The sequence below is a fragment of the Myotis davidii genome, unplaced genomic scaffold (genome assembly GCF_000327345.1).
Source record: "Myotis davidii unplaced genomic scaffold, ASM32734v1 scaffold972, whole genome shotgun sequence".
NCBI lineage: Eukaryota > Metazoa > Chordata > Mammalia > Chiroptera > Vespertilionidae > Myotis > Myotis davidii.
Genome location: NW_006283637.1, coordinates 251,345 through 263,371, shown reverse-complemented (window position 1 = coordinate 263,371; position 12,027 = coordinate 251,345). Strand labels below are relative to the sequence as shown.

The 12,027-nt window shown below is 41.2% G+C and overlaps 1 protein-coding gene and 1 long non-coding RNA gene across 3 annotated transcripts in view; both read right to left on the bottom strand.

Moving 5' to 3' along the window:
• Positions 1-957: 957 nt before the first annotated feature.
• Positions 958-8,930, bottom strand: LOC107183518. The gene is made up of 2 exons (XR_001514308.1): positions 8,899-8,930; positions 958-1,245 (listed from the first exon to the last, which is right to left on the bottom strand). It is a non-coding gene; the product is annotated as an uncharacterized LOC107183518 (long non-coding RNA).
• ZNF317 (zinc finger protein 317) overlaps positions 1,702-12,027 on the bottom strand; it is a 15,775-nt gene continuing 5,449 nt past the window's right edge. Inside the window, exons 1-7 of one of the 2 annotated variants that reach the window (XM_015565719.1) lie at positions 8,487-8,595; positions 7,287-7,409; positions 6,390-6,529; positions 5,796-5,922; positions 5,276-5,371; positions 4,716-4,798; positions 1,702-4,221 (exon numbers count right to left, since the gene is read on the bottom strand). In XM_015565719.1, the coding sequence (XP_015421205.1) occupies positions 2,902-4,221; positions 4,716-4,798; positions 5,276-5,371; positions 5,796-5,922; positions 6,390-6,529; positions 7,287-7,317 (1,797 nt within the window). In that variant the 5' untranslated portion in view covers positions 7,318-7,409; positions 8,487-8,595 and the 3' untranslated portion in view covers positions 1,702-2,901. Of the gene's footprint in view, positions 4,222-4,715; positions 4,799-5,275; positions 5,372-5,795; positions 5,923-6,389; positions 6,530-7,286; positions 7,410-8,486; positions 8,596-12,027 lie in introns of those variants that run through there. The other variant, XM_006753853.2, reaches the window with a different exon arrangement.

The following is a 12,027-nucleotide window of genomic DNA, read 5'->3' as shown; positions in this document are numbered from 1 at the left end:
GGCTCCACCCCCCTCCCACTGGCCCCTTGTCCCAAGCACAAAATTTTTTCACGGCCTTTGAACTGCTGTTGAGGGTGCTCCTCCCCACATTACAATACAGCCCACACTTATAGCTCATTTACATCTCTGAGCAAATGTCACCTTATACAAAAGGCTTTCCCTGTACACCCCACAGCTCCACTGAATCCCACATTCTCATCATCACATGCTTAATTTTTCCTCCATGCACTGACCACCATCAGAGATAAAACATATTTACTCATTTATCAGGTGCCTCGACCCCAAGTAGAATGTAAGCAACCTGAAGGCGAATATTTTGATTCACTATGGACCAGGGGCATAGAACAAGGCCTGACATAGGAATATAGACTCTGGAATCAGACACCAGGATTCAAAGACAAGCACTCCTACCTGCTAACAGGTTGGCTTCAGACAAGTCACCTAAACTTCCTTGCCTCAAATTCTCCACGTGCAAAAAAATATTGCTGGCCCCTGCTTCTCAGCACTTTTTTTTTTTAAATATGTCAGTAGTGGAACGATCCACCCTTTTTACTTGCAAAGTGTGAGCAGAAAGCTACTATATTTCTCTAGGACATTTACAAAGAGTTTTCTTCACCTTAAGAAGAAACTGAATAAAGTAAATGTCCACTTAGCACTTCTGTGAAAACAAATACAGTTCTTCAATACAAGAAGGAAGGAAAATAGATGTTTAAATAGATCAAAGATATGAAATGCAATTTTAAAATTTGGCTTGAAGAATTTAAAAATCCATATCCAACAGTTAAAAGCATAAGCAGATTATACCCATATGTGTAGCCGTTACAAAAACTCACTTGTGGACCACACACAGTCTCTGTCACAGGTGAATGGGTTAGACAGCATCTAGCTGGATGAGGCAGAACCCTCCCTCTGCCAATTAAAAAACTAACAGAAAAAGAAATGAATATCCAAAGCAGCTTAAAACAATAATCAGTTTTATTTTTCCATGTAATAGGAAGTCTGGAAGTGAATTCAGGGATAGTATAGACACCTAAAGAAGCGCCTGGGGAGGCCAGAATCCTTTGGAATTTTCTGCAGGATCCTTCTTAGCCTGTACCTTGCATCCTCATGGTCATAGGTCATAAGATGGATCTTTTAACACAAGGTACTGGATCTCCTTGCTCAGTGAGAAGTGGGGGGAAGAACAAAAATAAAAAAACAAGTGGAGAAGAATCCAGGTAAGATGGCCCTTTTTTCAGGAGTCTTCTCAAAGCCCTTATATTAACATCTGCTTATTTGATAATGGATAGGCTGTGGAACATGAACTGTATGAATTGTAAGGAAACTTGTAAGAGATTTTAAAAATAGTACACCTTACTAATCTGACAAAAATTGAGTTTTCTTGATATGGAAGATGAGACACTAGGGAAGCAACTAGAAGTATATGCCACTGTTGACTGGAACATCCCAAAGGACTCGTCTGATGAAGACATCATAGTCTGATCACAATGCATTTGATTTAGATACTCAAACAAACAGGCACTAAAAATACCCACGGTGCCCTAACCAGTTTGGCTCAGTGGATAGAGCATTGGCCTACGGACTCAAGTCCCAGGTTCGATTCTGGTCAAGGGCATGTACCTTGGTTGCGGGCACATCCCCAGTGGGGAGTGTGCAGGAGGCAGCTGATCGATGTTTCTCTCTCATCGATGTTTCTAACTAAAAAATACCCACGTTTCACAGTAACTAAGATTCTACAGAGTCTATTGGTCAAGTAAATCATCCAAAAGGAAGTTAACACATTCTTAAGAGTAAAATTATAATTAAAATACTACACACAAAGCTATTGTGATGTGTGTAAGGGTAATTTAAAGCATAACCTTAAAGACTAAAAATTTATGAGCTAGTGTCTATTTTCATGATGAAATACATTAAATGCAATTTCACACTCACTAGAAAATTCCTTACAGGTGTGAATGAATTCTCATAAGCAACGTGAGGGGGCTGTGGCTGAAATCATTTCCACGTAGGGATTGCCGGCAGTGTGGGTTCTTGCATTTCTTGAAAGAATTAATTACATTGGTTATATTTTTGAAGTGTTAAATAGAAATTCGCCTACCATGAGTACTAGTACTCAAGTTTCATAAAAATCGAGGAGCTGTTCTAGGACAAGGTTTCTTAACCTTGACAATATTAACGTTCTGGGGGAACATAGATCTTTGCTCTGGGGAGCTCCTCTGCATTGTAGTCTATTTAGCAATATCCTTGATGTCTTCCAACTACATGAAGGTAATGCCTTCCCCAGTTTTAACAACCAAAAATGTCGCCAGAAATTGCCAAATGTCTCCTGGGGAGCCTAGCCGCTCCCTGGTAATAACCACTGCTTTGCAACAGGAATTGGCAAATTTTTTTCTGTAAAGGGCCAGACAATGAGTATTTTAGTCTTTGTGGGCCACACTGTCTCTGTCACATATTTTCTTCCTTAAAAATGTAAACTATTCTTAGCTTGAGAACCGTACATAGACAGCTGGCTGTAGTTTCCTGACCCATTACCGACTTTTCCATGTTTCCCTAGTGTGCTTACTTTACTTGTAGGCTCAGAAGGTGCCAGGTGGTACAACAGTAATTTTAACATTAAGTACCAGGCTAGGGTTTCTCTTCCTAAGCTGTCACATTTGTTAAGACTTAAATGTACACTGATGGCTTTTCCACACCACAGAGACACATTTTCTCCCCCAGCATTAATTCTCAGAGATGAGAAAAAAACTCGTCTTTTCAGTCATTACACAAACTGTTTCTCTTTCAAGTTACATGTATTCCCTTGTGCTCAGTAAAATGAATTAATAAAGGCTTTCCTGCATTCCTGGAACTTAAAAGGTTTCCTTCCAGTCTGAGCTCTTGTGTTTCTTAAAGAAGGTGTTATCATTGGAGCCTCTTCCACACTGATGACACTATGAGTTTTTCTCCCCGGTGAGTTTTAACATGACTCCGAAGAGATGAATGATCACTGAAGGCTTTTCCACAAGCCAAGCATTCATAGGGCTTCTCCCCAGTGTGTATTCTCCTGTGAACATTAAGGTTTGAGCCTATGCTGAAGGCTTTCCCACAGTGATCACACTCATAAGGCTTCTCTCCTGTGTGACTTCTCATGTGTGTCTTAAGAGTTGACTGGTTTCTGAAGGTTTTCCCACACTGCCTACATTCAACACGTTTCTTTACAAGATGAATGCTCATGTGCCTCCTCCGGGATAAATAATCACCAAAGACTTTCCCACAGGCAGCACATTCATAGTGTCTCTCTTGAGTGTGTATTTTCCTGTGTGCTGTTAGGTTTGAGCTGGCGCTGAAGGCTTTCCCACACAGATCACACCCGTATGGTTTCTCTCCAGTGTGAGAATTCATGTGTGTCTTAAGGATGGACTGGTTTCTGAATGTTTTCCCACACTGCCGACATTCAACGGGTTTCTTTACAATATGAATTCGCATGTGTTTTCTCCGTGATAAGAGATCACCAAAGGATTTCCCGCATTCTTTACATTCATATGTTTTCTCTACCATATGGTTCTTCTTGTGCAAATTATAGTTAGACTTCCATCGAAAGGCTTTTCCACACTGTGTGCACTCATAGGGTTTCTCTCCAGTGTGATTCCTGACATGCTCTTTGAGATGTGACGGATGCTGGAAAGCTTTCCCACAGTCTTGACATTCATAGGGTCTCTCTCCAGTGTGTGTTCTTTTGTGTGCAATGAGGTGGCAGCTCCTGCCATATGCCTTCCCACATTCATCACACTTATAAGGTCTCTCCCCAGTGTGAACTCTCATGTGTATCTTTAGGGAGGAGAGGGTTCGGAATGCATTTCCACATTGACTGCAATTAAAGGGCTTCTCTGTGAGGTGAGTTCTTGCGTGACTCCTAAGGGCTGAGGGATCATTGAAAGCTTTCCCACAGACATTGCATTCATAGGGTTTCTCCCCAGTGTGTATTCTCCTGTGCCGTGTAAGAGAAGCACTTGTGGTAAAGGCTTTTTGACACTGATGGCATTCATGCATTTTTCTCCCATTGTAAATGCTCACATGTTGCGATAGATGTGGCCTGTTCTTGAAAACCACCCCATAGTCCCGGCGGTGATAGGGCCTCCTGCCAGTGTGTCTTCCCATTTGCTGAGTAAGATGAGCACCCATACTGAAGACTTCAAACAGGTGAGCATATTCAGTGGATTTCTCTCCAAGATGAGTTCTTTCCTGTTGATTTAAAGATGAGTGCTGACTAAGCCATTTCCAATATTCACTTCATTCCTAAGAATTATCCCCACATAAACTGACATAAATTAAAGCACATCATTATGACTATAGATGTCATCATTATGACTATAGATGTAAAAATACTAGTCCTGACCCTGTGGGCTCTATCAAGTAGAATAGGTGAATGTTATGTATGCCCTAAGGTACCATGTGTGTAACCATAACAAAGCTTTTTACAAAATAGACTTTGTTAACTGTTTAAATTGGAATTGAACTCCAACACTCAATTACCTAAGACATAGCTATAGAAATTTTTACTCATCAGAACTCTAAGTGGAAAGTCTGGGGTTAGTAATTGGTAATATTAGTGTCTCTAACACTGCTTCCTCTTGGAGAATGCCACCTGCCTAGTTCTTGAGTTCCTTTTCTAACTTAAGCTGCCCCACTTATCTCCTAATATGGAAGACCCAGAATTATCCCCCCCAAAATCTTACCATTGTCACACCACTAGGTGTTTCATCCCCAAAAATATCTTCCATGAGAATAGACCACTTGGTTTTAGAAGGAATCTCCCAATCTGAAACAAATTGGAAAAAGATAAATTTGCTGATAAAAGAAAATGGTAGAACGCTGGTGACAAAAATAGGTGATTTTAAAAAAAATACCAATTCTAAAAAAGGAAAGATGAGGTGAAAAGGAAGAATGCATGGGTAAAAATGACTGAAATATTTGACTGTGTGATATTTGGCAATGACAAGGGGTAGACATTTATGTTAGCACACTAAGAAGTAATTCTTCAAAGACCAACATTAATGAAAGAAAAAATATAATCAGGAATGTTGAATTTAAAAGGATAGAAAAAAGTTCCATGTGGACATGTCAAATTTAAAGGTAAAAGGATAGTGAAACCAAAGAATCTGTCAGAGAATGGAGGAGCAATGAAAGAGAATGAGCATTTTATATATTCCTGGGTGAAATTTCCTAATGGATCTCCCTCCACCCCAATCACTGAGAATAGCCACTACTCAGAAGCACTTATGATGCAGGTCCTTACCAGGACATGTGCCTTGGGGCAGTCCCCTCTCCTCTGTTCTCGGCTCCTCTTCTTGCTCCAAGTGGAAGATGAGGCTGGGTTTCCCCACCTGACACCCTACTCACGGGGAAAGATACATGTTGAGGGAGGATCGTGCAGAGGACACGTGTTCTGAAGTCAAGAGTTCTGAAGATGGACAAGACTGACTTAGGAGCAGCAAAATGACGGTGACAAATTTCTAAGGGACACAGTGAAAGGCTGTCATAAAAATCAAAACCACAAACACCCACATGTTTTGCCCTTCAATAGATTTCTTAACTCAGAAGTTAAGGATTTCTTAATTCAGAAACCTATGCCCAAGCTCAGACACATTTGACAACCTCCAAGGTCAATGCAACAAACAGGTCTCAATATCCATGGGAGACACCAAAGGGTAGGCACCAGGTCACAATTGTGTTCCAAATCCCCACCCTGCTCCTAGGTTACAGCCAACTACTTAAAATTATTTGATTCATAAGTGAAGAAGTGATGCCAGTCTTACCCACTGAGGCAAGGTTGCTATAGTTCTCCAGCATCACATCTTTGTATAGTTTTCTCTGAGAAGAATCCAACAGGGGCCACTCCTTCTCAGTAAAGTCCACTGCAACATCCTGGAAAGTCACTGAGTCCTGAAACACATTTGGGGTCGGTGAGAAAAGAGCTTGGTTTTAAAGATGGCAGAGGCTGAAGACTGGATATGAAAGACTCAAATCATAGGATTTCAGTATGGGGTTCTGGTGTCTCAAAATTTATTCCAGAAGCCAGTCAGCAGCTGTTCTGTTTTCCTTATGTGGTGATCTTACCCTGTCTCACTGCTTCAAATGCAACTCTGACATGGGATCAAAATCTCTCTCCACTTTTAGCCTGGCCTGAGCACTCAAACCATATTATAAGAGAAACATTTGCTATGTAAGTCACTTTCCCTAAAAACTTTGATACTGCGACAGCCTTGAAACATTATTTGGCTCTGTCCCTTGATCCCTGATCAGGCATCAATTAACCAGAATAAAAATCTAAAAGATTTCCATTATGTGATATTGGGGGTGTCCTAGGAAGTGCCTCTCCCACCTTCAGGGGCCCAGAGATATTGGCGTACCTGGGAAATGACATTAGTTGGCATATGAAGCTCCAGGCCATTACAAGCAAACAGGTCCATATTCTGGTGACAAGAATGGTCTTTTGAGGCAAGAGGAGTTTCTGACTCCTGGATATGGGCAGGTTCCTGGATGGATATAGCTAGAGAAAACAGGATCCATGAGAATAAAAGCTTGCTTGACACTCACAAACTACTAAACTAAAAGCGTGTAGTGCACATTCCCCATCAAAACACACACACACCCCACATTCGGTAAGAATCCAGAGCAGCCCTGCTCTACTCAAGGACAGGAAGAAGGGAGGTGGGCCAATATACCTGTAACAAAAGTAATATGTTTTCTCAATTTATGAGTGAAGAAATTAACTCTCTAAGAGACGGAGCTTTGCTCAGATTTATCAAAATAATAAATGAGGCAGTTCAGGGTTACTACCCATACCTGTGTTTTTCTTTTCACACCAATTACACACACTCCCTCTCTCACCCAAACTCACAAACATCCTGCCTAGCCGAAACCGGTTTGGCTCAGTGGATAGAGCGTCGGCCTGCGGACTGAAGGGTCCCAGGTTCGATTCCGGTCAAGGGCATGTACCTGGGTTGTGGGCACATCCCCAGTGGGGGGTGTGCAGGAGGCAGCTGATTGATGTTTCTCTCTCGTGGATGTTTCTAACTCTCTATCTCTCTCCCTTCCTCTCTGTGAAAAATCAATAAAAATATATTAAAAAAAAAAAAAGATCCTGCCTAAATCAGACAGTGACCTCAAGAGGCTCTCCCAGGACTTTGCTCCCACTACTTTCCAGTTGATTCATCCTCCCCTGGCAGCCATCCCTCTGTCCTTGGGAAGTGGCAGTGGCCACTTAAGCTTGAATTCTGAGAGCGTTCTTCACTCCTAGAACTTACCACATGTGGGAGAGAGATCAAGAGCTGCCATCCTGTGAGAATGATAATAAATTTGCCTGAACAACAGGGCACTAGCATCAGAAAGCTACTCTCTTGTTCTTATGGGAGTCTTCGAGCAGGCATCTGTAGTAAATGAGAAAAAGATTACTAGAAGAAATCAAGGCTTTCTATCTCTCCTGCTCATGGGACAATTCTGACTTCTGCTTTCCAGTATTTCTCCTTTTGAGCAGCAAATTCTGTTTGATCCTAAGCCTTTCCCTTGCTTAGGCAAGACCTTCAGGCAATGTGGTGGACAACCCTGACCCCCATGTAATGTGTCACCAAGTACAACTCTGTTAAACTCCCTCGCTCATTAAACATTTGTGCCCCAGACTTCTGTTCTTCAACTTTGATACATGCTATGGTTTAGGATCATTCTAGTATCCATGAGGATGGTCCATCTAGGACTACATGTTCCAATCTCCAGTGCTATTTGGCCCCCCACTCCACATCAACATACACAACTGTACGCCAACACACAGGCCTTGTCATCTCTAGTTGGCAACTTTATGTAACAATGATTCAGAAATCTGCACTTCTACACAACATTCCTCTTGCATGCACTCTTTCACTTTATAGAGGATTCCAGACCACTCATGCTTCTACAATCTCCCTCACAGCAAATTCCTCTTCTCACTGCCCCACCTATCAAGGCACGATTTATCACAATCTATCACTTCTACAATCTGTCCAAATTCCTCTGCCTATTATAACCCTGAATGAGCAAAAGACCAGTCCTGGCCCCAACCGGTTTGGCTCAGCGGATAGAGTGTTGGCCTGCGGACTGAGGGGTCCTGGGTTCGACTCCGGTCAAGGGCATATGCCCAGTTGTGGGCTTGATCCCCAGTGGGGGGTGTGCCGGAGGCAGCCTATTCATGATTCTCTCTCCCTCTCCCTTACTATCTGAAATCTATAAAAATATATTAAAAAAAAAAAAAGACCAGCCTGGATGATTCCAAACATCTACCTCATCTCTAAGGATAGTTGGGAAGACTAGTCCACACACAACTGGTCACCTTCAAAACTCAAAGTCATTAACCCTAAAGGAGTATCTACACTAAAGAAATATTAAAAAGAAAAAGAAAAAAAAAAGCATACTAGGCAATCCAATCTTCCAATATTCCCATAACCAGGTAAAAACCGAATAAAAAACTGTCTTACCATTATCCTCTTTCAGCAAATAATCTTATGTTCCTTTCATAGTAATCACAACCAGAAAAAAATGGATCTCAGCAAAGACTAGAAAATGACACAAAAAACAGTTCCATATATGATAGCAGAAAATAAAGTAGCTCGTAATAAATCAAAAGCTGTGTAGGACCTTTACAATAAAAAATTGAAACACTGATGAAAGAAGTTAAAGACCTAAATAAGTGGAGAAAAATATCATTTTCATGGACTACAAGAGCCATTATTAGAGTATTCATGCTATCCTAATTCATCTGCAGATAAAATACAGTTCCTAGCAAAATCGCTACAGGCTTTTCCTCTAAAAATTGACAAGCCAAATTTAAAATGTGTATTAAAATGCAAGGGATCTAGAAGAGTCAGAACAATATTAAGAAAAACAAACTTGCCGAAACCGGTTTGGCTCAGTGGATAGAGCGTCGGCCTGTGGACTGAAGGTCCCAGGTTCGATTCCGGTCAAGGGCATGTACCTGGGTTGTGGGCACATCCCCAGTGGGGAGTGTGCAGGAGGCGGCTGGTCGATGTTTCTCTCTCATCGATGTTTCTAACTCTCTATCTCTCTCCCTTCCTCTCTGTAAAAACTCCATAAAAAAAAATAAAAAAAAAAAAGCTCCAAAAAAAGAAAAACAAACTTGAATGATTCATACTACAAACTTCACCACAGTAATGAAGAGTTATTGGAATAAGTATGAATAGGTCTATGGGACAGAATAGCATTAGAAATAGAAATACAAGTGCAGAGTCAAATAATTTTCGATAAAAGAACAAAGCAATTCAATAGGGGAAGCAGTCTTTTTTTTAAAAAAAATGTTTTGATTGATTTCAGAGTGAGGAAGGGAGAGGGAGAGAGAGAAACATCAGTGAAGAGAGAGAATCTTGGATCAGCTGCTTCCTGCACACTTGCTATGGGGATCGAACACGCAACCCAGGCATGTGCCCTGACCAACCAGGAATTAAACCATGACCTCCAGGTTCATAGGTCAATACTCAACTACTGAGCCACACTGGCTGAGTAGGTAAGCAGTCTTTTTTAAAGATTCATTTTAAAATTATATTTGACACGCAATATTATATTAGTTTCAGGGGTATAACATTGTGATCAAACATTTATGTAACTTACAAAGTGATCACCATTGTAAGTCTAGTACCCATCTAACACCATACACAGTTATTACAATAGTAGAGGCCCAGTGCATGGCATTCATGCAATGGGGCGGGGGAAGGGGGGGAGGTGTCCTAAGCTCGGCCTGCGACTTTTACCAGTCCAGGAGCCCTGGACGTCGGGGGATGTCCAACTGACAGGGAGTGGGCCTAAGCCGCAGTCGGACATCCTTAGCGTTGCCACAGAGGTGGGAAAGGCTCCCACCACCACTGTTGCGCTCACTAGCCATCAGCCCAGCTTGTGGCTGAGCAGTGCTCCCCCTGTGGGAGCGCACTGACCACCAGGGGGCAGCCTCTATGTTGAGCGTCTGCCCCCTGGTGGTCCATGCACGTCATAGCAACCAGTCATTCCACCATTAGGTCAATTTGCATATTATCCTTTTATTAGATAGGATTACTGACTTAAAGCAAAACCGGACAGCTATCCTAGCTAATAAAAGGATAATATGCAAATTAATCATCATTCTGTCACAAAGATGGCGGCGCCCATAGCCACAAGATGGCGGCACCAGTTCCCTCAACCCTGCTGTAGTCCCCCAATCCTGGGGGGGGGGGGGGTTGGGGGCGTGCAGCTGCTGAGAGTGGGCAGCGTGAGCTGCCTGGCAGAATGTTTGCTTCATTGCTGCGGCGACAAGGCAAGTATTCTGCCCTGGCCGCGGAGGGTCTCTGGGCCACGGAGAGCCTCTGGGCAGTGGGTACGGAGCGGCCAGGCCCCACAGAGAGCAGAGAACCACGGGGAGTGGGCTTAAGCCGTCATGGCTCCTGGATTGGAGAGGGCTCCCCTGAGGTCTCCCAGATTGGAGAGGGTGCAGGTTGGGCTGAGGGACCCACCCGTGCATGAATTTCGTGTACGAGGCCTCTAGTATTTTTAATAAACGGTGTTGAAAGACTCAATGGAAAAAAGAAACTTTGACGTATATTATTGCATACACAAAAATTTGAATTAAAAAAATCCATTTGAGATGAACTGGACACCAGAAAATAAAATCCACAGAGACTATTTTAATGACCCTTGAGTTACATAACAATATTTTAGACTAGACAAATAGAACTAGACAAAAAAAAAGCAATAAGCTAAACTCTACTCTATCACTCCTTTTCTCTATCTAAAAATATATCCTCAGAAGAGGATTAAACAAAAAAAAAATAAACAAACAAAAAAACAACTACAAAGTTTCTATACAGGGAGGGAAACCATCGACAAAATGAAAAGGCAACCTACTGAATGGGAGAAAATATTTGCAAGTCATTCATATCCAAAACATGTAAAGAACTCATACAACTCAACAGCAAAACAACAAACAATCCAAATAAAAAATGGGCAGAAGACCTAAACAGATATTTTTCCAAAGACATACAAATGGCCAGAAGGCACATGAAAAGATGCTTAACATCACCAATCATCCAGGAAATGCTAATCAAAACCTTATACCTGTTAGAATGACTATTATAAAAAAGACAAGAGACAGCAAGTGTTGCCCAGAATATAGGGGAAAGGGAACACTTACGCTCTGTTTGGTGAGAATGTAAACTGGTACAGCAACTATGGAAAACAGTATGGAGTTTCCTCAAAAAATTAAAAACAGAACTACCATGTGATGCAGCAATCCCACTTCTGGGTATTTACCTAAAAATGAAAACACTAATTTGAAAAGGTATCTCCACCTCCATGCTCATTACAGCATTATTTACAATGGCCAAGGCATGGAAACAACCTAAATGTCCATTGATGAATGAATGGACAAAGCAAATGTGAAATAAATATATACTAGTATATATGTGTATGTGTATGTGTGTGTCTATATATATGTATATATATATAGACACACACATATATATTCATAGATATATATACATATATATATAAATAAAATGGAATATTATTCAGCTATAAAAAAAATCTTGCCATTTGTGACATAGATGGACCTTGAGGATATTATGCTAAGTGAAATTAAGTCAGACAAAAATAATTCTCACTTATATATAGAAACTTAAAAAAAGCAAAACAAAACAAAGCCAAGGTCAGAATATGAAGAACACACTGATGGTTGCCTGAGGCAGTGGTGGTGGATAAAATAGATAAAAGAGGTTAGGGAGCCTGAGGGAGGCAACCAATCCATGAGTCTCTCTCTCTCATCATAAATGGCCAAGGCATGGAAACAACCTAAATGTCCATTGATGAATGAATGGACAAAGCAAATGTGAAATAAATATATACTAGTATATATGTGTATGTGTATGTGTGTGTCTAATATATGTATTGTGTGTATATATATATATATATATATATACACACACACACACATACACACACATGTATGAAAATGCACACATACATATATGTGTATAAAGT